The 26,998-nt window shown below is 40.0% G+C and overlaps 1 protein-coding gene across 7 annotated transcripts in view; it reads left to right on the top strand.

Moving 5' to 3' along the window:
• TTPA (alpha tocopherol transfer protein) overlaps positions 1-26,998 on the top strand; it is a 59,289-nt gene that overhangs the window by 16,660 nt on the left and 15,631 nt on the right. Inside the window, exon 2 of one of the 7 annotated variants that reach the window (XM_042973004.1) lies at positions 22,358-22,765. The exons of 5 other annotated variants lie outside the window; for them this stretch is intronic. In XM_042973004.1, coding sequence (XP_042828938.1) covers positions 22,358-22,623 — 266 coding nt within the window. In that variant the 3' untranslated portion in view covers positions 22,624-22,765. Of the gene's footprint in view, positions 1-22,357; positions 22,766-24,530; positions 24,736-26,998 lie in introns of those variants that run through there. One more of the 7 variants, XM_042973000.1, reaches the window with a different exon arrangement.

Raw genomic sequence — 26,998 nt, 5'->3', positions numbered from 1 at the left:
GTAATATATTAGAATATATTAATAATATACTAGTAATACATTAGAATTTCTGCAAAGAGAAATATAAATTAAATCTCTATGGAGATGCCATTTCTCTGTCAGATTAGCAAAAATCCAAAACTTATACACACCCTTGATGAGGTTGTGTGGAAACAGGTGCACTTGGCACTGCGGGTGGGGGTGTAAATTAGTACAGCTGCTAATTACAAAATTACAAACACACATAGCTTTTGACCCAGTAATCCTCCTGGTAATTTTATGATAATATTTTACATATTATGTATCCATATCTAAATAAACACATAACACACACACTCGCAAAATAGGTGTTTCCTTGTTGCATCGTTTGTGATACTTTTTTATTTATTTATTTATTTTTTAATTTTTTTTTTAACGTTTATTTATTTTTGAGACAGAGACAGAGCATGAACAGGGGAGGAGCAGAGAGAGAGGGAGACACAGAATCTGAAACAGGCTCCAGGCTCTGAGCTGTCAGCCCAGAGCCCGACGCAGGGTTCGAACTCACGGACCGTGAGATCATGACCTGAGCTGAAGTCAGACGCTTAACCAACCGAGCCACCCAGGCGCCCCTGTTTGTAGTACTTTTGTGATTCATCCATGTTATTCCACATACTGACTTCATTCCTTGCTGAGTTGCATTTCATTATATACATATGTTTATCCATTTACCAATTAATGAGCATGCACCTTATCCCAAATCTTGGCTATTACAAATAGACATTTGCCCACTGAAGTTTCCGGTGTTTTCATTCCTCTTGAACAAATGTGTAGGGGTGGAACTGCTGGGTTGAATAGTAATATATGTTTAAGTTTATAAGAAACCCCTGAACTGTACTTCTAAAATAGCAGTATCATTTTGCATCCCCACCAGCAATTTATGAGAGTTCCACTTGCTCTATATCACCATTTGTTATTGTCATCCCACGTAGGCCCACTTAGACATTCTAGTAGCTGTGAAGAACTATCTCATTGTGGTTTAATTTGCTTTTCCTTAGCGACGAATGGTGTTGAATATCTTTTTGTGTGCTTATTTGCCACCCACATTTCTTCCTGCGTGATGTGTCCAAATCTCTTGCCTCTTTATTGGATTGTTTGTCTCCTTATTGGGTTCCGGGTGTTCTCTATATATTTAGGATTCAAGTCTTTTATCAGACATGTATTTTGGAAGCGTTTTCTCCCAGTCTGTGACTTTTCTTTTCCTATTCATAGTAGTACCTTTCAGAGACCACAAGTTTTTACTTAAGTCTAATTTATTAATTTTGTTTTTTAGGGTTCATGCTTATTGTTTCCTAAGAAATCTTTATCCAAAGCAAGGTCATAAAGATATTCTTCTATGCTTTCTTCTAGAAGTTTTATAGTTTTAGCTCTAATATTTAGGTCTATCATCCTTTTGGAGTCAAATATGTGTACATTGTGTGTATATATTAATCTTCAATAAAAATTAAACAACAAAAAATTTCCGGCTATGCCGTCCTTTATTTTGATGAGACTTTTAGTATTACTCCACCTAGTGGTTACTTAAAAACTCACACCTTTAATCTGTTCGTATAATGACGTTTTAAATATAAATACAGTTTTTTGTTTTTGTTTTTCAAAATAAGTGTTTTGAAAACATATTTCTGGAAATAATCATTTAATTTTATTTTGAAATAGATATAAATAGAAGCGCCTGGGTGGCTCAGTCGGTTGAGCATCTGATTCTTGGTTTCAGCTCAGATCATGATCCCAGGGTTGTGGGATCAAGCCCCACATCCGGCTCTGCACTGAGCACGGAGCCTACATAGGATTCTTTTTCTCTCCCTCTGACCCTGTCCCCTGCTTGTGCGTTCTCTCTCTATGAAAATAAAAAAATAAAAGTAAAGTAAATAGATATAAATATGTCACCTGTAAAAAGTCTCTTATCTCTACACACTTGGAAAACTTGGGAACAGATTTTTCTAAGTTATTTTAACTACTTCCACTTTAAAATGAGGCATGCCCATGGGATTCAAGCACTTTTTTTTTTTTTTTAATTTGAAAGTACAGCATTTTCCACTTGTCAAGAACAGTGAATTGATATTAGGGAAGGTGAATTTTTACTAATGATTTTTCAATAAAAACTTCTGAGTAAGTGGATCAAATTGAAAAATGAATATCTACATTGAAAAATGTATCTATCATTGAAAAATGAATCTACATATCTTTGTGACCTACTGTTTTTTAAATAACCGAGCGTCAAAATAAGCTTATTCTCAACTTTTGGGTTGCTATATCAAACTGATAATCCAAGATTTTAATTTTTTTTAACATGTATTTATTTTTGAGAGACAGGGAGAGACAAAGCACAGACAGGGGAGGGGCAGAGACAGAGAGAGACAGAATCTGAAGCAGGCTCCAGGCTCTGAGCTGTCAGCACAGAGCCCGACGTGGGCTCAAACTCACATACCGTGAGATCATGACCTGAGCCGAAGTTGGATGCCTAACTGAGCCACCCAGGTGCCCGGATAATCCAAACATTTAAAAGTTGATTGTACATATTCATTTGGCACTCACCAAAAACATAATTCATAGTAAGAGCCTTGGTGGCTCAGTTGGTCAAGCGTTTGACTTCAGCTCAGGTCATGATCACATAGTTGGTGGGGTCAAGCCCCATGTCAGGCTCTGTGCTGATGACAGCTCAGAGCCTGGAGCCTGCTTCAGATTCTGTGTCTCCCTCTCTCTCTGCCCCTCTCCCGCTCATGCTCTGTTTCTCTCTGCCTCTCAAAAATAAATAAAAAACATTAAATTTTAAAAACTTAATAAAAAATAGTAAGAGCAAAAAGGATTTTCGTACCATTAATAAAATAAAATAGGGGCGCCTGGGTGGCTCAGCCAGTTAAGTGCCTGACTTTGGCTCAGGTCATGATCTCATGGTTCTTGAGTTCTAGCCCCACATCGGGCTCTGTGCTGACAGCTGGGAGCCTGGAGCCTGCTTCAGATTCTTGCCTCCCTCTCTCTCTGTTCCTCCCCTGCTCGCACTTTCTCTCTCTCAAAGATACATAAAGATTTAAAAAATTAAAAATAAAATAAAATGTTTTTAAAGTATTTACTTCCTATTTATGCTACACTATAAAATGCTCATCTGTATTTCATAATATATATAACTTATAACTATATAAATATATAATAATTAGATGTACCTTTGAACAAATTATTCAATCTCTCGAGGTTCCTATATTCTTACCTATAAAATAAGTGGCTTTGATTACATAATCTGTTCAACTTTCTTTAAAATTCTTTGATTTTGCAATTCTGTGCCTGGAGATCCTCTTCTTAGCCTGTATGTCTGCATTTTTTTAATGATACCATCATCAGCCTTCTTTCACGTGCTTAAAAACATGTCAGACCTACATTTTTTTTTTTTTTTTTTTGGGAATTCTGGCAGCTCCTTTCCCCCTGCCTGAGGTCAATCCCGAAGTTATGCAAGTATCCTTTGAGATTTAAAAACAACTGTTTTTCACTGGAGAATAATGGAGGCAGGGGAGATCATTTCTATTGCATCAGAATGAAGCATGAGAGAGGGATTTACTGAAGGTGGTGTAAAACAAAAATAAAAACAGATGTGGGGAATGACAGAAGAATTTATTTTGAGCAAAGAAATGACAGATCTGGTGATAGGTTGCAGATATGAGGGATTTTACAGAGAGAAGAGTTAAAGATAATTTAGAAGATTCTAGCCTTGGAGATTAGAAGAGCGGTGATATTATGGACAGGTTTATGAACATATTAAAATGATGCCCATTTGTGAAAGGAGAATGTTGAGCTCCATTGCAAAAGTTAAATTTGAGGTAATTTCGGCACATCCAGTTTTCTCTACTTCTTTATTAGAAAACAAATCAGATTAAGGAAAAAAATGGGTTAATATCTGTAATGGATAAAGATCATCTACAAATCAATGGGCAAAAAAATACATTTCCAAAAGAAAAATGGGCAAAGACAATTCCCAGGAATTCATCAAAGAAGACACTCAAATGACTCAATCTCACAGTTTAAGAAATGTGAAATTAAAATAATAATAGCCTGTAATATAGATGATCAGGATAGGCTTTTGCCATAATTATATTGCTTCTTTGGAGAAACAGTTCTTTTCTCTCATAGAATTGGACATGAAAATGCTTAGAATATATTTGGAAGCTATGACTTATGTGCCCTGGCTTATGGGAACCTGAGAGGGAGAGAGAGACAGGGAGCCTGGCTGGGACACAGCAGGTTGATGTGACATAACAGGTGGTCCAGTAATGTAGCTGAGAAGGGCTGACAATTGGAGGAATTAATGATGACCACATCAAGTGAAAAAGATAATCGTTGGCAAATTGAAATGATATGTCTCACTTCCTAAGATGGAGAAAAAGGGATGGACGTACATCCCCTTAAACCAGCTAACCAGGGATTCATTAATGTAGTAAATCCCAACGCAGCCAGAGGAGCTGACAAAGCACCAGGGAAATACTGAAAAGCACCAAAGGTGCAGAACCCCACGTTGTATCAGCACAGAGCATGCAGTTTGTCATGTACACTCCAATCTAAGATACGGAATTTTGTTTGAAAATCCAGAGGCTGCTGTAGGGATTTGGAAGAGAATGAAGTTAGAGAAAAAACAGGGGTGCCTGGGTGGCTCAGTCGGTTAAGCGTCTGACTCTTGATTCCGGCTCAGGTCATGATCTCACGGGTTCGTTCAGTTCTAGCCCCGCATCGGTCTCTGCGCTGACAGTGCAGGGCCTGCTTGGGATTCTCCCTCTCTCTGTCTCTGTCTCTCTCTCTCTTTCTCTCAAAAATAAATAAATAGGGGCGCCTGGGTGGCTCAGTCGGTTAAGCGGCCGACTTCAGCTCAGATCATGATCTCGCAGTCCGGTGAGTTCGAGCCCCACATCGGACTCTGTGCTGGCAGCTCAGAGCCTGGAGCCTGCTTCGGATTCTGTGTCTCCCTCTCTCTCTGCTCCTTCCCCGCTCGCGCTCTCTCTCTGTCTCTCAAAAATGAATAAACGTTAAAAAAAAAAAAAAAAAACAACCATCAAAAATAAATAAATAAACATTGGGGAAAAAAAGAAAAAAAAGTCAGGAAAACCAGCAGAATTTCTCCAACTCCATCTGATATCTATAGAAAAATTAAGGGACAAAACAATGATGAAGAAATTTCACTTTACCAGCTTCACGACTTTTGGCGGTGTATTTTATGACGTTTTAGTCTTCCCAACAGTAGTACAGTTAATTTCCTAGCCTCCTTCTGTGTGCACTGTGCTGACGATTACTTACATGTCTTTAGTGACTACCTGCTATTCTAACTGAGTCCTTGAAGTGCCTGTTCATTTCACAGAGGCTGAAATTCCCGAAGCCCCATTACCATGCTGTGTTGAGTGGAATCTCAGGGCCGGAAGTTCTCTGGCATATATGCTTTGGGAAGACATTTTTTTAAGTTCTAAGGGGACGCTGACCTTGGCCTCCGGTGTGCTTCCTTGGATCGTCTATCTCCTTGGAGAGATAGTGGACTTCATTCAGAAGCAATTGTTTGCTAGGCTTCTCAGTGTTCACAGAGAACGGCAGTTTTCTGAATTGTCTGATAACACATTTGAGTCTCTATTTAAACGGCAACATAGGAAGTCTGTCGTTCAGGTAATGGTCAAGCATGAAACATGAACTCAAAGGTTGCTGCAATGTCATGGAGGCCTTAGCTGAAAGAAGTAACGTTCGGGGAAGACTGACCAGAAAATTTATCTGCTGTGGTGGTGTCCTGCCCAGATCCCCCCTTCCCCGTAGAACCGAGGCACCCATTTCCTCAACCACCCCCACTCTTGGCTGCTGATGGCTCACAGACCTCCTGCAGGAACTGCGCTCAGAAGAAGTTGTTTTGCCCAAGGTTACCCCACCTCCCCAGCAACGGCCTGCAGTTCCTGGTTGGGGTGGGGGCCACAGATCTCTTTCCTTCATCTCCGAAGGGTGATCCAGCTGTGAAGCTCAAGCTGGCTCTGGGATTGACTGAGGCTTCTCTCTCCAGCAGCTGAATCATGGCTCAACTCCTGCCAGCTTTGCTTCCCTGGTCCCCTAGGGGTGCTGTTTCTGAGAGCAATCCCTAACACCTCCAGAAAGCAGATTGTCACAGCACGTGCTCCTTCCAGAGAGCCCAAACTAAGATATACTCCAAATATTCTTTCAGATATTGTCGACTCAATCCCTGGGTCTAGTTAGACCATGAGAGAGGTGGCTTTCTTGGTAACTTAATATTGGCCACCCTAGAATTACTTAGTTCAATTTGCTTTGAGGGGTCTTACACCTGCCTTTGTGGACTAAGGCTGTAAAGATCAGCCCCGCAAGACATGTCATTATTTCTACTCTAAGGTTCTTGTTACTTCTACAGTTTCATTTTTAGGGAGTTTATCCTAAGGAAGTAATCTGATTTGCAGGCAAAGATGCATAAAGATAATGATTAGAACAGTTTATAGCAAGGGATTAGTGGAAAGTATATATTCACCATATATATAATAGTTAAAATTGAAAAACACATAACAATATGAACAGTTTAACCTCATTTTTCAAATGTCCTACATACGTTCATAGATGAAGACACCTGAAATTTGACATGACAAGTCAGGACATTAGATACAGATACAGCAATTACCTACATAGAGGTGAAAGTCAACACGACATCGTTCTTACAATTCCATAAAATTATATATATTTGACACATTTTTGTTTAATTTTGGACAGAGTCTAATAAAATGTATATAAAAGGTAAACACTTTATTGAGTTGACATAATACAATTTAATTTTAAACAAATTCTAATCTGTAAAAATTCTACTAATGTATAATAAAGGAGTTTTAACGGTTGTGATAGGTCAATTCTAATACCCATAAAATGTATTTCCATCATTACTAAATGATTTTTGTATCTATTTAGTTTAAGTCAACAAACACAGATATGGTTATTATTTATTGATAATCTCTCTCTGTACTAGTTATTTTATCCGCACTATTCATATCAGCACTATAGAAGTCAACTTTATTCCCATTTATTTTATTGAGAAGAAACTGACCTTGACCTTCAATAAATTTTACTACTTAGTTGAGGTTGAGTAACTAGTTCATGGAAATTTGGTCAGACTCAAACTGGAGGTAGTCTTTTTCAGTTTTTTTTGCTCTTGCTAATTAGCCAAAACATATGTTCAATTTATATGTATTTTTAGTGGATTCATCCATGAAACATTATTATAGATAAAAATTTAATAGCTTAATGTAGCCAAAGAAATGCTAAATGAAAACAGTACTATGACATACACTCCATTTTAAAATATAAATGTATAGGGGCACCCAGGTGGCTCAGTCCGTTAAGTGTCCGACTTCGGCTCAGGTCATGATCTCGCAGTTTGTGAGTTTGAGCACTGCGTCAGGCTCTGTGCCAACAGCTCAGAGCCTGGAGCCTGCTTCAGATTCCGTGTCTCCCTTTCTGCCTCTCTCCCACTTGCACTCTCTGTCTCTTTCTCTCTCAAAAATAAATAAACATTAAAAAAATATATAAATAACACTAAATAAATAGTAAATATTAAATATAAATAAGTATTAAAATAAATTAAAATTTTATTCTTAAATAAAATTAAATATAAATATTGAATATAAATAAACATTAAAAATAAAATATACATGTATAGACATGGACATAGAAAAATGTTTGAACTTATATACATTCTTGAATGGTGGAATTATGAATGACTTTTATTCTAGTGTACTCATTCTTATTTTGTAAAGTACATAAAGTGAGTCTCAATTTGTAACTAGAAAAAAATGGGATTTTTTGTACAAATATAAGGTTGTTCCTTATTTTTCAATAGAGCATATCAATCTCTTAATTGCTTTAGGAACTGCATTTTATATTGAGCTTACTTTTAAATGAACCCTTATTCACTTTACATTTTATTTTGCCCATCCAAGGCGGATAGAAAAACCAATTGATTTCTTCTAAAGTTCCACTAGGTGGTGCTATGGTGGAATGAATTGCTTTTTTTTTTTTTTTTTTTTTTTTTTTTTTAAATCTACTCGGTTCTCAAACTTTTGATTCTGTTTTGCAGTTCAAGGTATTATTCTTCCCCCCCTCCCCCCATCAATCTCTTCACCTATTACATATAATAAAAAATTTATTGATTTATGCTAAGTGATAATATAAACAATGGTCTCTTACAAACATTAAAGAGATGTACATCCAACTCTGATAACTGTGAGTTCCTTAGAAATAACTGGAGGTATCTGGACTATATTTTGTGAAGCATAATTTACAACATAGTGCTTTAAGAAATTTGGATCAGTTGGGGCGCCTGGGTGGCTCAGATGATTAAGCATCTGACTTTGGCTCAGGTCATGATCTCACAGCTTGTGAGTTCGAGCCCAGCATCGGGCTCTGTGCTGACAGCTCAGAGCCTGGAACCTGCTTCGGATTCTGTCTCCCTCTCTCTCTGTCCCTTTCCCGCTCATGCTCTGTCTCCCTCTCTCTCAAAAATAAATAAACATTAAAAAAAATTAAAAAACAAATTTGGATCAGTAATTTTCCAATTACCAGCAGTTCTCAACTTTCAGATTTTCAGCTATAAGAATCCAAAATTATGACACATTGATGATTACATGCATGTGATTATGTATGACATTTAGAGTAGTCTGTGCCAAAAGCCTAATTTTTCTGGCCCAGATGCTCTTTGTCAATGAGGCTCAGGAAATTTCCCTCTTCGCTGTGCATTTGCCCTGCAGTGATCTCTCCAGCTCCTGGCCTCAGACACCACAGAATTATGCTAATAGATGCTCCTCAGCTCTGTTCCTAGTAATACTATCAATAATACAAGTGAACTTTAATGCCATTAGTTGTAATATTGTGCCATTAGATAGATTTGGCAACTAAAATGTATGTCAGATTTTATCACTTGTGCATAAATTTATGTAGTGTGTATAAAAGGCTGATGCAGTGGTAGGCAGGATAATGACTTCCAGCCATCCACATCCTAATCCCTGGAAACCGTGAATCTTATACGACAAAAGGGACTTTGCAGATGTGATTAGATGAACGGTCTTGAGATGGGCAGACTATTCTGGATTATCAGGGTGGGCTTGATTTAATTACAACAGTCCTTGTAGGAGGGACACAGGAGGAGTCAAGGTCAGAGAAGGCCATGTGATGATGGAAGCAGAGATTGAAGTGATGTGCTTTGAAGATAAAGGAAGGGGCCGTAGCCAAAGAACACAGGCTAGAAGCTAAAAAACACAAGGGACTAAAGGCTCTTTTAAGAGCCTCCAGAATAAAGCAGCTTTGCAAACACCGCCACTCTAGCCTAGTAAAACTGATTTTGGACTTCTGGCCTCAGAATGGTACAAGAATAAATCTGTGTTGTTTTAAGTTAGTGGCAGCCGGTCACAGTGGCAGTAGGAGACTGATACTGCTTAAGCTACCAACCCTATTAATATAGCATTGCTGCATCAGTATCCTAACCTGCCTATTTGGCACAGTTATTAATTAGTCCAATTTTTCTGGAAGATGGGGTAGCAACATGTATCAAGATATTTTAAAATGTTCATATCCTTTGACCCAGTAATGCTAGGTGGCTAAAGAAATAGCTATAAATACATAGAAAGACCTAGGTGCAAGGATGGGCAGGCATTACAAGGACATAATAAAGATTAGAGGAGATATTAATGAAATAGAAAAATAAAAGAGCAAACAAACAAATACCCCACTTTCAAAAATGAACAGAAGAGTGTGGCAAAAGGTCAACAAGAAAATGAAGACTTGAAGATATTATAGATCAACTAGACCAAATAAATATCTATAAAATAATCCATCCAACAACAAGAAGACATATTTTTCTCAAGACCACATGGAAGATTCTCCTATATAAATCATATGTTAGTTGACAAAAAAGAAGATTAATCAGTAATATCACTATTATCAATGTATCAGTAAATTAAGATTGAAATCAAACAAAGATCTTCTCTGACCACAGTGGAAGTAGAAATCACTAACAGAAGGAAAACCAGAAAATGCACAAATCCATAGAAATTAAATCACGCGATCCTAAATAACCAATGTGTCAAAGAAAAGCATCATAAAGGGAACTAGAAAACACTTTGAAATGAATGAAAAGTAAAACACAACATATCAAAATTCATGGAATGCACTGAAAGCAGTGCTCAGAGGGAAATACATAGCTGTAAATGCTTACGTTAAAAAAAGATCTCAAGTGAGTAACCTAACTTTCCACCATAAGGAACTGCAGTTCTAAAACAAAAAAGCAGCAAACTAAACTCAAAGGTGGCAGAGGGAAAAACATTATTAAGATCAGAATGAAGATAAACAAAATAGAAAATAGAAAAACCATAGAGAGAATCAATGAAACTGAAAGTTGGTTTTTTGGGGCCGCCTGGCTGGCTTAGTCTGAAGAGCATGTGACTGTTGATATCAGGGTTGTGAGTTCGAGCTCCACGTTGGGTGTAGAGATTACGAAAAGAAATAAATAAACTTAAAAAAAGAAAACGGTTCCTTGAAAAGATCAACAAAATCGACGAAAGTTTAGCTAGATTAAGAAAAAAAAGAGAGAAGTCTCACATTACTAAAAGCAGAAATGAAAGAGGGAATGTCACTACAGACATTACAGAAATAAAAAGGATTGTAAGTGAATCCTGAGAACAAATGTATGCTAACAAATTAGATAGCCTAGATGAAGTTGACACGGGAAAGACACAAACTCTCAAAACTGAAGCAAAAAGAAATAGAAAATATGAATAGACCTACAGCAAATAAAAAGACTGAATTGGTAATCAAAAAAATAGTTCACAGGGACGCCTGGCTGGCTCTGTCAGTAGAGTGTGTGACTCTTGATCTCGGGGTCGTCAGTTCGAGCCCCACGTTGGGCTCAACATGATGACTCAAAACAAAAATTTTTTTAAACATCTCACAAAGCAAAGCTCAATCCCATCCAAAAGCAATAGAACACACGTTCTTCTCAAGTGTACATGGGACGTTCTCCAGGGTAAATTGTATGTTAGGTCACAAAACAAGTCTTCATATATTTAAGAAGATTGAAATCATGTCAAAAATGTTTTCTGGCCACAGTGGTATGAAACGAAATTGATTACGAGAAAATTCACAAATATGTGGAAATTAAACAACATGTTACTGAACAACAGTGGGTCAAAGAAGAAATCAAAAGAGAAATCAAAAAATACCTTGAGACAAATGAAAAGGGAAATACAATACACCAAAACTAACAGGATTCAGCAAAAGCAGTTCTAAGAGAGAAGTTCATAGCAATAAACACCTGCCTCAAGAAACAAACAAACAAATCTCAAATAAACCACCTAACTTTACACCTCAAGGAACTAGAAAAGAGGAAAAAAACTAAGCCCAAAGTTAGCAGCATTTTTCTTTTTTCTTTTCTTTCTTGTTTTAGATTCCACAGATCGGTGATACCATGCAGAATATGTGTTTATCTGTGAATTATCTTGCTTAGCATAATGACCTCTGGGTCCATCCATATTGTCCCCACGGGCAGGATTTCCTTGTCATTTATGGTTGAATCATCTCCCATTGTATATATATACATTTTTTAGCAATACAAACTTAAGCAAACCCTATTTGGAGGTACTATCTGAACTTGGTGAATTTGCATAACTGAGCTCCAGAAGGAACTCAAAGGGCAAGGCTAGGTAAACACATGCCCGAGTTGGTCTTTGGATATTTACAACACTGGGGAGTGTACCAAAGGCCACCACTGAATAAACAGACTGCAGATGCTGATTGCCTCATTCCTTCCAAAATCTTTACATATCCATGTTTATTCTTATTTCTCAAATAGGACAATTTACATATATGATTTTCATACAACAGAAAAATTACATATTAACATTTACCTATGAAACAAGACAAACTGGCACTGTTCGTATTCTTAATCTGATGTTAGATAATAACTACAGTGCAGGAAATGTCTTCCCTCATATGCAGGTGCTTTTCTCAATCGTCACTCCACTGCTGTCATCCTGTTTGTTGGGGATAGGAGATCTCTTAGGTTAGGAGTTCTTCTTAGTGTTGATTATACAGACCGTGGGCTATATAGATGTAGCTACTTACGTTAATTTTCCTTTCCACCATACAGAAGCATTTCCATGCGAAGATTTTAAAGTTTTCTTTCTCTTTTCTTTTTTTTATTTTTTTTATTTTTTGAGAGAAAGAGAGACAGAGTATGAGCGGGGGAGGGGCAGAGAGAGAGAGAGAGAGAGAGAGGGAGAGAGAGAGGGAGACACAGACTCTGAAGCAGGCTTCTCACTGCCAGCACAGAACCCACCTCAAGGCTCAAACTCACCAAATGTGAGATCATGACCTAAGCCTAAGTCGGATGTTTAACTGACTGAGCCACCCAGGCGCCCCGAGTTTCACATTTTCTAATGGATATAATGTTAGCCATATAAATGCTCTCATTTAAGGTATTATGGGAGAGAGCAAAATTTAGGTTGATAGAATCAGAATGTTTTAGAGCTTTAAAGTTTATACCTCAGAAAGTATCTAGTCCGGTTCTTTTCTTTTTCTAGAGAAGGAAGAGAGATTGAATGAGTCTCTGTCACGTAAGTTTTGAAATAAGCTGTTTTGGGCTAGCCAGTCTAAAATAAAGTTTCACATGATCTCACACAGTGCCTGGCACACGGGCATCACTTTACAAGCATTTGTAAAAGAAATTGCTGCTGCTGGAAGATGGCAGAATGATTTCTCTCGAAACTGACTACCAATCTCTACGAGACATAATATATGAAGTGCTTGGAGTGATTCCCGGCACATAGTTAGCAGGTATGTGTGTGATAGAAAATCCCATTCCGCAGTTCAACATTCAACGAGTACTGAACTACGCGGTGGTCATCTGTCCTGGATGTCAAGGGCGCTGAATGGAGGCAAGCAGGATTCCTCAAGGGGACAACTGACGGACGTTAGAATCTCCGTGCAGTCTCCCTTTTACAATGAATGTTATTTACCATAATTATAATTTGCACCCGAAAATGGCGACTTTACTAAGAAAGGGCCGTGTGGGTTAGGGTTATGAGCCAGCATTCTTAAGAGATTTCGTGGTTCCTTCCATGCGTTGTGGTTTGCAAGTATTAATGTACGGGTCTTTTTGATGAAATGAGGTTTAAGGTAACTTCAACAGCCCAAAGGCTCCGATTACGTATCTAAAGCCTTAAGGAACAGGTCTGTGTGCCTAAATAAGTGGCATTCAGGTCACCAGATACTATGTTAACAGATGTGGACATAGGCTATTGTTATAATCCCTTCCTTAACCGACTGTATTTTAACAGGACAGAATTAAAACTACCCACTGAGGATGTACATTCCTGCATTTAGGCTAAGTGGAACTTAGAAAAGCTACATTTTAGGGTTTTTAAAGGTGACGTTTTTGAGCATTTCCCTTTTGAATTGTTCAGATAGATAGCTCCAAGATATCTCCTTGATCAGCATGGTAGCTCATCTAGATGGAGGGCCTATATCATGCCACTTTTAGAGTTATTGAATCTGTAGGCGTAGGTCTGAAGGTAATCGATTACCTTCAGTCAGTGATTCTCAAACTTGCCTTATCCTAAGGATCCCCTGGGTGTCTATTACAAATGCAGATTTCTAGGCGTCTTCTCTGGAGATTCTGATTAATAGGTCTGGATGGGGCTGGAAATCTCTGTCTCTAACAAAACCCCAGGTAAATTGTTCCAATGTCTGTTCCAGCTTGGGAAGTAGAATCTTCCTTACCATTTGCTAAACAAAAAGGCTGTTATACTAAAACTCCTATAGAGAACTTCTTCTGTAGCTACTACCCCCAACCACTAATATCTTAAAAGATTTAACTGATTCGGACCATCAGGACTTGATGCTGTACCTGTCACATAAAAGATTGTAACAGGGATAGATACTGGTAAGTAGGAGTTAGAGTCATAATTTAACTCAAGACTAAGAAGTGAACAGAATCAAAGTACAAGTAAAGCTGATATATTATTTTATCAAAGCTAAGATGTCATTGATTGTAAATGGCACCATTATCATTGAGGAAGAAAAATATTATGATACAATGCTTTCTTATCATCCAAATACTTTATTTTATATTTATAGAAAGAGCTTTTCAAACTTAGGTATTTTTATCCTATACAACTCAATAACTCTTAATACATAAGAAGGGAAATACTATATTTCACTGAGTCTAAAACACATTTTTAAAAAATGTTTAATTTGAGAGAAAGAGAGAGAGAGAGAGAGAGAGTGTGTGTGTGTGTGTGTGTGTGTGCACCTGTGAGTGGGAGGAGATTCAGAGAGAGAGAGAGAGGGAGAGAGAGAATCCTAAGCAGGTTCCAAGCTGTTAGCGCAGAACCCATCATGGGGCTCGGTAACATATACTGTGAGAGTATGACCTGAGCCGAAATCAAGAGTCAGATGCTTAACCAACTGAGCCACCCAGGCACCCCTAAAACACATTTTTTCCCACATTTTTATATTGCTAAAACCAGGAGGTATATTATAATCCATGATGCTATAGCAATGCATCATAAGTTAATGCATCTTTACTTCTATTATATATATATGTAATATATAACATATATAATATTGTATTATAATGTATAGCACCTTAGATTCACTGAAAGAGGGTATTAGCATTATATTGTGGTTAGTGCACTCCTAAACTTCTTCCCGGCCAGGGACTACCTCTTTTGTATCACTTTTTAATTCAGAGTCATCCATGTGCACAGTTTGCCACTCAACTATTATTCCCTGTGGCGTCAAAATGCAGCATTTGTTAGAAGAATCCATGGAAGAACGAACTCCATTGGTTCTGGATTCTAAGCCAGGTTTACAATGAAATACAGCTGCTTTATTTTGACATTGGGGATGTTGAGACCCCCAAAGTCTAAGTCTCTGGCCCATGACCTTTTGGTCTGTACTCTCAATCTTTTGGTTGATGGGGGATAAAAGATTACACCAATTTTTTTTTTTCTTTTTACAATGGTTTTTTCTTTTTACAATTTTTTTTAAAAGTCGGCCCAACATGGGGCTTGATCTCACAATCCTGAGTTCAAGAGTCTCATGCTCCACCAACTGTGACAGCTGGGCACCCCAAGATTACAGCAATTGCAGCCTCTGTGGGAAACAGTGTGTCAGTTTCTAAAAAGGTTAAACAGAGAACTACCGGATGACTCAAAGGCCACATCTCGCTGTATATCCAGAGGACTCAAACAGCTACTTCTACACCAGTGCTCGTAGCAACAATAGTCAAAAAAAAATAGGAGCAACGCAAGTGCCCGTGGACAGAAGAATGGATAAAGAAAATGTGGTATATACAAACAATGGAATATCATTCAACCATTAAAAGTAAAGCCATTTTTATATGTGCTACAACATGAATGGATCTAGAAAACATTATGTTTTCTACTTATATGAAGGTACTTGTATGAGGTACTAGAACAGGCAGGTTGATAGACACAGAAAGTAGAATAGAGATTGCTAGGGGCTGGAGAGAGGGAAGTTATGGGTTAATGGCTACAGAGTTTTGGTTGAGGATAATGAAGAAAGATTTAGGTCTAGATAGTGGTGAAAACCTTGAGAGTGTATTTAATGCCACTTTATCGCACACTCACCAAATGATTAAATCAGCAAATATTTCCTCATGATACGCTTTACCACCAAAAAAGTTCACGGCACTCTTTTCGCTCTGGATTTTCTTCCATGTCACTCACACGCCTTCTGCCAGTCTGGCCCTTTAGGGTGTGCAGCAACATCTGTTATGTCACAACCGTGGTCGGACGGAGAGCGGCTGTCGCATGCCACTTACATATATCCCAATTTCAGAGATGTAAAATGCAGGAAAGTGTGTGTCTCAGCAATGAAACGAGGTTTCAGGGATTTGGGATAGAGTTGGGGTTCACTGTTTAAGGTCAGAAAGGAAAGAATAGATTCTGAACAACTCATGTCATCCTGAGATCATTCACTGGGGACACGGATGGTGAAGGAGCAGACTCAAAATTAACTGATTTAGATTAGTAGTCAGCTAAGTCAGAGTCACGAAACAAGGAATGGGCGTAAGCGTTTTGGTATATTAGGGTCAGGGTTAGGGTTAGCAAAATATATATTATGAATCTATATGACCATAAACAGATCTTGAACACACAGAGCATACTTATCTTAGCCTAAATTTTTACTCACTTACCCTATACTTTCACGTGTATTATCTCATTCGAGTTGAGTCCAGAAATATTGTCCTGTGGTAAAAATGATCCCCACTGAGTGAGGAGGAAAGCTAAGTCTTTACTACTCAGGTATTTCCTGAGTAGCACAGATCTGGTGAGAAACAGAATCTCATTCCAACTCTTAATGTACCTCCAATGCCCAGGGCTTTTCAGCCACAGAAAATACTGCATCATCTGTTACCACTGAATGTAAGGATGTTTGCGTGATTTAGTTCTCTGAGTCTAAATGAGTGAAAGATATGTACTTGAGTAAGGAGAGGTATTCTAGGATTCATTCTCGGCTGTTGTATGTTCAATTTAATTAGGGTCAATTACCATGTCCCCCTGAGAGCGGCCTACATTATCACAATGTTCCTAATATGCCGGTGGCTCAGGTAGGCAGATATGTAATGTCAGGACCTGGCTTTAGTCATCCTGCTCAGCATGTAAGAGCCGAGTGGCATTAGGCTGCGTTGCAATCACCTCTTGAGATCCAAGTTTCTCCTTTCTAAACAGGGATAATATTACCCCACACTGAAGCTCTGTTACGAAATTAGAGATAATGTATGTAAAATACCTAGCACAGTATCTGGAAAAAATGGTAGGTATTAGTAATCTGAATGTTTATTCAATGGTTTTATTTTTAGGCATAATGATACTACATTGACCCAATCGGTCATTTCTGTATTAAAATCATTCGCTTTCCACAATTTAAATTCTTATGAAAAATGATTGCATGTTTGATGCAACATAGCATGGTGGTTAAATCTTAATTATAATTAAGCAATCTGAACTGGACTAATACCAGCTGTGTGGTGTTGGGTAAGTTACTTAATGTCTCTGTTCCTCAGTTTCCTCCAAAATAGCTTGGGAGTAATAGAATCTACCATGCAGGATTGTGATGAAAATTAAGTGACTTAACATGGTTTTTTAAATTTTTATTCCAGTATAATTAACATACAGTGTTATATTAGTTTCAGGTGTTTAATACAGTCATTCAACAATTCTATACATTACTCAGTGTTCATCATGATAAGTGTACTCTTTAATCCCCATCACCTTTCCACCCACTCCCCCACTCATCTCATCTCTGGTGGTCATCGGTTTGTTCTCTATAGTTAAGAGTCTGATTCTTGGTTTGTCTCTCTTTTTTTCCTTTGCTCATTTGTTTTGTTTCTTAAATTCTACATATGAGTGAGAGCATATGGTATTTGTCTTTCTCTGACTGATTTATTTTGCCTAGCATTATACTCTCTAGTTCCACCCATGTCATTGCAAATGGCAAGGTTTCATTTTTTTTAATGGCTGCATAATATTGCAGTGTGTATAGACCACATTTTCTTTGTCCATTCATCTATCAATGGACATTTGGGATACTTCTGTAAGTTGGCTATTGTCAATAATGCTGCAATAAACATAGGAGTGCATGTATCCCTTTGAATTAGTTTTTTTTACATTTTTGCGGTAAATACCCAGTAGTGTCATTACTATACTGTAGGGTAGTTCTATGTTTTTAATGTTTATTTATTTATTTTGAGAGAGAACAAGTGGGCACAAGTCGGGGAGGGGCAGAAAGAGAGAGAGGGAAAGAGAGAATCCTAAGCTGGGCTCTATCTCATGACCGTGAGATCATGACCTGAGCTGAAATCAAGAGTCAAACGCTTAACTGACTGAGCCACCCAGGCATCCCAGGGTGGTTCTATTTTTAACTTTTGGAAGAACCTCCATACGGTTTTCCACAATGCCTCCACCAGTTTGCATTCCTACTAACAGTGCATGTGAGTTCCTTTCTCTCCACACCCTTGCCAACACTTGCTGTTTCTTGAGTTTTTGATCTTAGCCTTTGTGACAGGTGTGAGGTGATATCTTATTGTAGTTTGGATTTGCATTTTCCTGATGAAGAGTGATGTTGAGCATCTTCTCATGTGTCTGCTGGCCATCTGTGTGTCTTCTCTGGAGAGATGGCTGTTCACGTCTTCTGCCCACTTTTAATTGGGTTATTTTTATTTGGGGTGTTGAGTTGTATCAGTTCCTTATATATTTTGGATACTAACTCTTCATCAGATATGTCATTTGCAGATACCTTCTCGCATTCACTAGGTGGCCTCTTAGTTTTGTTGATTGTTTCCTTCACTGTGCAGAAGTTTTTTTATTTTGATGTAGTCCCAATAGTTTAATTTTGCTTTTATTTCCCTCGCCTCAGAAGACATATCTAGAAAAATGTGGCTACAACTGATAGAGAGATTACTGCCTGGGCTCTCTTCTAGGATTTTTACGGTTCAGGTCTCACATTTAGGACTTTAATCCATTTTGAGTTTATTTTTGTGTGTGGTGTAAGAAAGTGGTCCAGTTTCCTTCTTCTGCATGTAGCTGTCTAGTTTTCCCAATACCATTTGTTGAATAGACTATCTTTTTCCCATTGCATACTCTTCCCTAAATGAGTTAACATTTGTAAAGAACTTAGAATACTACCTGACACATAGTAGGAGTATATACATCTGTTTAAATAAACAAACTTTTATATAGGCTTTTACACACGTCATTTTCAAATAAATGCCAGCAGTAAGCGAGATAATATTCCTAACAAGGGGAACAATTTTTACTCTACTAATCCACATGATTCTTGATGCACAACTAAAGAATGGCATGCATCGTTCAAAAATGAAGAAATAAGTACCTAGTTTACATATCTAAACAAGTGCCTGGTTCACGGATGTGAGGATCTTTGAGGAGAAGCTGGGTCCTATGAGACCAGTTCCTGTGCTCCAACAGGTGTATACCATGACCCTTCCCCCAAGTCATGCCCAGAGGTACCTGCAGCCATTTCTCAGAGCAAGAGAACAAGGATAAAGAGAAAGACCTAGTGCATGGGAGGGTTACCAGACATTACGAAGGTAATCCCCAGGGCTCCAACATACCACCGTGGTCTCCAGGCAGAACGGGGCTTGTGGAGGTCAGGTGATAGATGAAGTCTTCACCTGAGTTTATTTTACAATGGACCTGATGAGATAGGAGATTGATCCTATGGTCATTTCCTCACTTTGCAGAATATATAATACAATTAAACATACTTAGTATCTGGCAGAATCCCCATATTGTTTACGACCCACGGAGTAAGTGCTATCATAGAAAAAGCAAACAGAGGCCCTTGAAACTGACCACCTGCTCCCCGCCCCCTCCCATTCTTCCAATATCCCCCAAGAGAGTAAACCAAAAGCAGTACCACATTTCTAGGTCACTGCCGAGGTTGGGGCTATTTAACTTACTCCTTTAGTTAGCAAAAGCCAAATGAGTTTTAAAGGATGACTGTGGATTATTGCAAAAGTAATCAGGTGGTGATAAAAATTATTGCTAAGGTTCTAGATGAGGGAGTTTAACCGGAACAAATAAACATTGTGCTACTGACATTGAAAACAGGCTCTCCAATTTTTATCAGTGAAGATAATCAGACCCGAGTTTGCCTTTACACAGCAAGGGATTGTGATCTTACTTCACTGTTGTGTAAACTCTCCTGCTTTTTTTGTATAATGTAGTCCAGAGACCTTAATCATCTTAATGTGCCCCACTGGTTGGGCAGACAGGGTGGTGACCAGAAACAGATGGTATACTCAAATTCGACAATTTAGGATAGTTTCATAAAGGGACTATTTACAATAGTGAGGGCATGGGCAACACAAAGTCACCACCACCCTTAGATATTCTGCTGGGTTGAATGATGTCTGCCCAAAATTCATTCCCTTCCCAGAACCTCAGAATGTGACCTAAGTTGGAAATAGGTTCTTTGTAGATGTAATCAAGTTAACATGAGGTCGTACTTGATTAGGGTAGAATCTAACCGAATAAGACTGGTGTCCTTATGAGAAGAAAATGTAGCCATGCAAACACAGGTCAGGGAGATGGCCATGCAGCTATGGAGGTAGAGACCAGAGTGACGTAGCTACAAACCCAGGGGTGCCAAGCACTACCACAAGGACCTGAAGTTAGAAAGAGGCGCAGAACAGATTCTCCCTCACAGTCTCCAAAAAAGCAAGCAATCCTGCCCACACTCTGATTTGGCACTTCTACCTCCAGTATCGTGAGAATAATTTTATTTTTTTTAACATTTCATTTATTTTTGAGAGACAGAGAGAGACGGAACATGAGTGGGGAAGGGACAGAGAGCGAGAGGGAGTCACAGAATCCGAAGCAGGCTCCAGGCTCTGAGCTGTCAGCACAGACTCTGATGTGGGGCTCGAACCCATGAACTGTGAGATGTCGGCCAAAGTAGGACACTTAGCTGACTGAGCCACCCAGGTGCCCTGAGAAGAAATTTTTATTATTTCATCTTTCTTACAGCACTTGGTTACAGCAGCCCTACCAGACTAATATAGACCTGAGCGGACGAGGGGTGGGTAGTTATGGAAACTCAGAGAAAGTAGCTGTAGCTGTAAGAAAGGGCTGCCTAAAAGGCATGGTGGGCTTTGATAAAGGGATACAGTCGATATGGGGCAACCCCATGGGGAGGGAGCTGGGGGAATAAGATCCTGACCTCAAACTCTTCCCCGTTGCCTCCGCCAGCTAAGCAGAACTGGGAGCCAGAGGGCAAGGAGCACCCTGGGGAAATCAATCAGTCAGCCTCACGGCACACAAATGGGAGAGGAGAATGGAGGCTGTACATCGGAGGTGAAAATGGAAAATAGTCAGCACTGGATATTAGATGACACTGTGGAACTGTTGCTAATTTTTTTTTTTTTTTGGTGTGAAAATGGTATTTAGTAATATAAAAAAAGAAAAAATGCACATTATTTACCAATAAAATATGATAGGTAAGGATCCTTTACAATATTTCGGCTTTTTAAAAAAGTGGGAGAGGCAGACAAAACAAGATTGGCAAAACAGCACTGATTGTTGAGGCAATGTACTACTATTGTCTTGACATGTGTTCGAAAGTTTCCATGGTAAATACTACACTGAAAAGTTTTAAGTGAGGTTTCCCAAGTGCTGTAGGATAAACTCTGTGCTTCGGTAGAAACCTAGGCTCTGTATAGACTCTAAATGACACCCTCTGGATTATCGGATTCTGATTTCATCTACACTGTCTCACAACTTTATAAATTGCAGGTAACTGATAGCAATGGCACTTAACTCTTATCTCAGAAAATGTGAATTCTGTCCTCTCTGGTAGAGTTTCACTTGGCCTCCCTCGTCACTGTGGAAGAAGTTAGTCTTGCCTCTGTTTGCATATTCATTTTCATTTCGTATAAAAGTATGCTGTTTTGAAATCTCCTTTGAACCTGTTATAACATGTCCCCGGTTCTCTGCGTGCAAGTTAAAACAGAAGTTTTAACACATGTTCACTTTTATGTCTGCTGGAGTAATGATTGTACCTCTTTTTGAAAGTTATCTCTTAGCAGTGATAGATAGTATTTACGTCTTTTTTGTGAAGCTGAAAGTCAAATAAATGAATGCATATACTTATGAACGATTATGTGTTAATGAATAATTAATTGCTAAATAATTTCAGAGTAAATAGTAAGCTACTTGTACAAATAGTAACTAACTTTTCCTCTATTTGTTCCTCATACCATTAGTTCCAAAAACCCCTTTGGAATCTTTGTACCAGAGAACTAGATGGATTTTCAGTAAACATGACAGCTCACTGAAGTGAAATATGCACATAGCAAATTCGAAAACGCTTCAAAACAAACATTGAGTAACATCTGAAAATCTGTGTTAAGAATTCTAAAGTTTTTATATAGATACAAGATACATTGTTGAAAGACACAAGCATGGTCTGCGTTATTATTTTTTTTAATGTTTATTTATTTTTGAGTGAGAGAGAGACAGAGAGAGCAAGGGAGGAGCAGAGAGAGAGGGAGACACAGGATCCGAAGCAGGCTCCAGACTCCGAGCTGTCAGCACAGAGCCCGACGTGGGGCTGGGACCCATGAACCTCGAGATCATGACCTGGGCCAAAGTCAGACGCTTAACCGACTGAGCCACCCTGGCGCCCCACGTGGTCTGCATTATTTAACAAGCAGTCAAGTTTTAGGGTAGGAGTCTCGCCTTATATGTGTACACCTCTTCTCCAATTTCTTTTCTTTCTCCTTCCGTTGACATTGCAGTCTTTTCTTTAATGGAAGTGCAGACGCCGGAATTTCTTCATGCTTTGTTACCGGTATCCACTGCTACCACTGCCATTTCTCCTGGTCATCTGGGCTCCGTGTTGGTTCCGTTTTCGCCAAGTTTAATGGCAACCAATCCATTGGTCAGTATTCTTTTGCATTTCTCTTATAAGAGTCTCACAGATCCAGAAATAACAGGACATCAAACCCACACATGGCATACTTCCAAAAAAGAATACCACAGCTGTGTCCATGAGTCTCACTGAAGTTTCTGCCCACTTTCAAAAAAGCAGATGCTAATTTCTAAGAACAAGTAGAAGAATGTGTTGAAAAATTTTCAAAAGGAAAACATGCTGTACATACACTCTTAATTCACTTTTAAACACATTAAACTATTAGAGAAATCTGGCTTCCCCTGTATTTCTTTTATTGCGTCGCAATACCTTCTTCCCGACCGCCCACTTTCTCCTTTACCTGGCAAACTGCCAATGCACCACTAAAGCCAAGCAAATGTCCCCCTTGTAGTGTACCCAGATCTCCGAGAAGAGACCAGTAGCCTTGCTCTGTGTGTTCACAGTACTTCTTTCATATCAGTTTCACACTGAATTGTAAAACCTTGAGACCAATAGCTTTCCATCTCACTCCCAAGTAAAAATCAAAGCTTGGAATCTCTGTCTGTCATTTACATTGTTTTTTCATTGGATTCTGATGATTTACTGTACTGGCTTGCCAGCTCCATCAGACTGGAAGTCACAGCCCGTAGCCCTGCGATCCCAGATATCCCTGGGCCAGCTTCCTCACCTCTTCCAGGGGTTCATCCGAGCATCACTACAGGTGCTATCACCCTTCATTGCTTTGTTTCCCCATAGTACGGATCCCCATCTCATACCACAATGTCATTTATTTGTCTTGTTTATTGCCTGTCCCCATCCACAAGAGTGAAAAGTCCCGGAAGACAAGGGTTTCTGTCTGTTTCACTCACAGGTGTATACTCTGCACCTTGAACAAAGTCTGGAAACGCCAGCAACTCAGTAACTATTCTTGTAATGAATGAAATGGCAGGGCCTCTCACCACTGTGTCTTAAGGCAAAGATTTGGCTTTGTGTGTTTGTACAATTCTAGCATCTACCTGGCACATGGCGTAGATTCAGTAAGAATTAGTCTCATGGATTTCCCTGCGGGAGGCAGGTCAATTCTAGGACAGCTGCCGCGGGTAGAGATCAAGAAAACGCCAATGTGACGACCTTTCTGGTTCCCACATCGACTCCCTGATTCATCTTCATTACCTGGGCTCACTTGGATGAGGTCATACACCTTTGGCCAGGCCACTGAAAGACTAGACACGGTGGGGCACGGGAAGGGAAGAAGTACACGGTGTTTAAGACTTTTTTCTTTTTTTTTTGGCACTTGCTAGTCATCCGTGTTTATCACTAACGGGATGAAGTCTCAAGAACGGAGAAGACTGCCTGGATTTGGAGGAAGTGGCCAAGTAGGGAGTCTGTTAAGGCGGCATTATGGAGTGTTTTTTGGAAACCACTGTGGCAATAAAACGTTTTTGAGACGGGAAGTCTGCGTGGAGCTTTAACGGGCGTAAGGAGGGGCGCTCAGTAGTACTTCGGCCGCAGTGCCACCAAATGGCTGTCCTTCCAGCTCCAAGATGAGAAAGTGATTATAAGAGAAAGAGCAAAGGGAGGGAGAAAGAAAGAGAGGTGGGAAGGAAGCAAAGGCAAGGAAAGAAGGAGGGAGGAAGGCAGGAAAAGAGGAAAGGGAGGCAGAGAGGGAGGGAGAAAAAGACGGAAAAGTTTCCTCTAGTAGGTAGATAGCTTGTTGTTTTTGTTTTTGTTTTTGTTTTTTGGAAAAACATCCAAACTCATGGCAATCAGCGTAGGCGAGCAAACTTTCTGACATCCTCCCTTTGGCGGTGGACACCACGCCTTCCCTCACTGGAGAAAGAACGGCTCGGGTTTCCAGAAGGAGCAGCACCGTGGGGGACACCACGCGGCTCCGGGAGCTGGCGCACACCCTCGCGGCCGCGCGAGGCCGGTCGCGGCCCCGCGGGGCGGGCGGGTGGGTGTGCGCGGCCCGCCGCCACCGGGGGAGGGGCCGGAGGGTGGCGCGGCGCCCGCGCTTTTCCCGGCCACCCGGCCCCGGGCGGCCGAAACGGCGGGGCGGGCATGGCAGAGACGCGGCCGGGGCCGGAGCGGGGGCTGCAGCTCAGCGCGCTGCCGGACCAGTCCCCGCTGTTGCAACCCGCCCTGGCCGAGCTGCGGCGCCAGGCCCGGGCGGCCGGCGCTCCGCCGACGCCGCTGCCCCTCACCGATTCCTTCCTGCTGCGGTTCCTGCGCGCCCGGGACTTCGACCTCGACCTGGCCTGGCGGGTAAGCGTGCCTCCCGGCTGCGTTCCCCTCCGCGGGCAGGGCTGGGGGCCCGCCGCGGCTCGGCCCAGACCCCCGCGAAAGCTCGAGTCGCCTGCAGAACCGTGGCGGGAAGGCGCCCCTGACGCGCACCGGGCGGCGGGCGCGGTGGCTGCGGGTGCTCTGAGAAATCCCGCGCGGGTCCTGCCAGTTTCTCAGGGTCTTGGAAACGGAAAACCTAGAAAAAGCTGGAGCGCTCCGGGGTGATGGCCCGTTTGACCTCCAACCACTGGAGCTCTGCTCTACATGAGTCTCCCGAACCCATGAAGTTCGGGGCGAATGCCTTTCCTCTCCCTGGCGCGAAGCCGGTGATAGAAACCAAAGTAACAGCTGAGAAGGAGGAAGCCTGGATTTATCACATCTTAGCAGATCACTGCACGTGTGGCCGGGAGTATGGAGTTGCCAGTAAAACTGAAGGTCTGAGGCCAAATTCTAGCGAAAGAGTGCCATTCCTGATAATACTTTGTCAGGACGGTAAAGCAGTCCGGTATATTTTGAGTGGAAAGGTATGGGACCAGCTGGCTCTTCTGTGTTTCCAGGTTTGCTACAGATGGTTGAGAGAAGGGGTGGTGCGAAGACAGGAATCGAAAAGAGAGATGTAACCTTGAGTTCTGTCACTTTGGGCTCAGCATCCTTTTCTGTTAAATAATGGTGAGAAAGCCTAGCCCACTGACTGATTTCGAGAATTGAACGTTAGCCAATTTAACAGAACAACGCGGGTCTGGCACAGAGCCTGACCTAAGAGTAAGCACCCAGCAATTGAACCTGATCTCGCCCTTTTGCCAACTGGCTTGCTCAATGTCGTGTTGCGAGGTGGGCCGCAGGGGACGTAGTATAGTACAGAATCGTAAACATGTCTCAGTATGAGTTTTTTGTTCTTGTTGTTAACTAATTTTTAACCGAAAAAGTAAAGAGCATGGGGGATTTAAAAAATCCGTAAGTAGCAAGGAGTGCAAAGTAAGTTTCTAAAAGTAACTTTCTAAAGGAAAAAACTTCCCCATCCAAAACCTTCATTTCGTTGGTTGGTTACCCAGAAGCAGTTACTGGTAACATGTTTCTCTTTCTGGGTATAGTCTGAGCTCACGTGGCATAGGTATGTGGTTTACGTTTGGTCTTTATTTTATTTTATTTGTTTACATAATTTCTCATAGAGATCAGCCTATTTCAGCATGTGTGCATACATTGTATTCTTTTGGGGAGCTGTGTGCAATCCCATTGTATGAATTAATTATATTAACATTTATTAACAGTCCCCTGTTACTGGACATAGGAGTTGTCATCAGCCAGCAGCAATGCCATCATGCATGCTGTTCATTCCTTCAACGATTATTTTTTGAACTGCAATTAGCCTGGCAGTGTACAAAATGCAGTAAATAAGAGAAACGGGGTTTCTTCCATCACCAAGTGGATTTTGTAGTATGTCTTTATACATTTGTCTTTGTGCAAAAACAGGAATATATCCTTATAAGGTAAGTTCAGCCCGTACAGTTGCTGAAGAGGTGCATTTTCAATGTTGATGAATGCAACAACTGTCCTTCAAAGTGTTTGCACTAACTTTATCACTTTTATGCTACAGAATGGTGACTTTTTCTTCCTATTATCACCCACCCTGTACTATCAAACTTATGATCTGTGTCAACCTGCTTGGTGAAAAATTGGTTCTCATTGTAATATGCATTTTTAAAGTTATAAGTGAGGTTAATCATGTTTCATATACTTAAAATTTTTAAATTATTTTCCAGTTAACTGCCTGTTTTTACCATTTGTTAATTCTCTTCCATTTTGTTCACATAAAATATACATATAATTTTTTACTCATAAAATATCTTTATGTTTAAAGAAAATAAGCCTTTCTCCTAGTTTGTTGTCTTTTGACATAGCTTGTACTATTTTTTTTTTTCTCGGCAGAGTTTAAACATTTCTATGTAATCAAATATATCAGTTAGATTGTTCTTTGATTGCTTCTGGGTCTTATAAGCTCTTCTCCTCTCCAAAATTTTCTATAGTAATTTATGACTTCTCTTTTTAATGTTGGAGTTGCTAATCTACTGAGATTTATTTTGATGTTAGGAATGAAATAAGAACCTGACTCTAATTTTGTTTTGTCAGATGTCTACCCAGGTATTCCAACATCATGAACAATAAACTAAATTCAGCAACTACTAAATACAAACACAACCTTAGGTCCTATGAAGAGTACAGTTCAAATGAGGCATTAAGCATATAA

This window comes from Panthera tigris, chromosome F2 (assembly GCF_018350195.1).
Source record: "Panthera tigris isolate Pti1 chromosome F2, P.tigris_Pti1_mat1.1, whole genome shotgun sequence".
In the NCBI taxonomy this organism is placed as follows: domain Eukaryota; kingdom Metazoa; phylum Chordata; class Mammalia; order Carnivora; family Felidae; genus Panthera; species Panthera tigris.
Note: the sequence above shows the minus strand (reverse complement) of the source record. Positions and strands in the feature narration are given on the sequence as shown.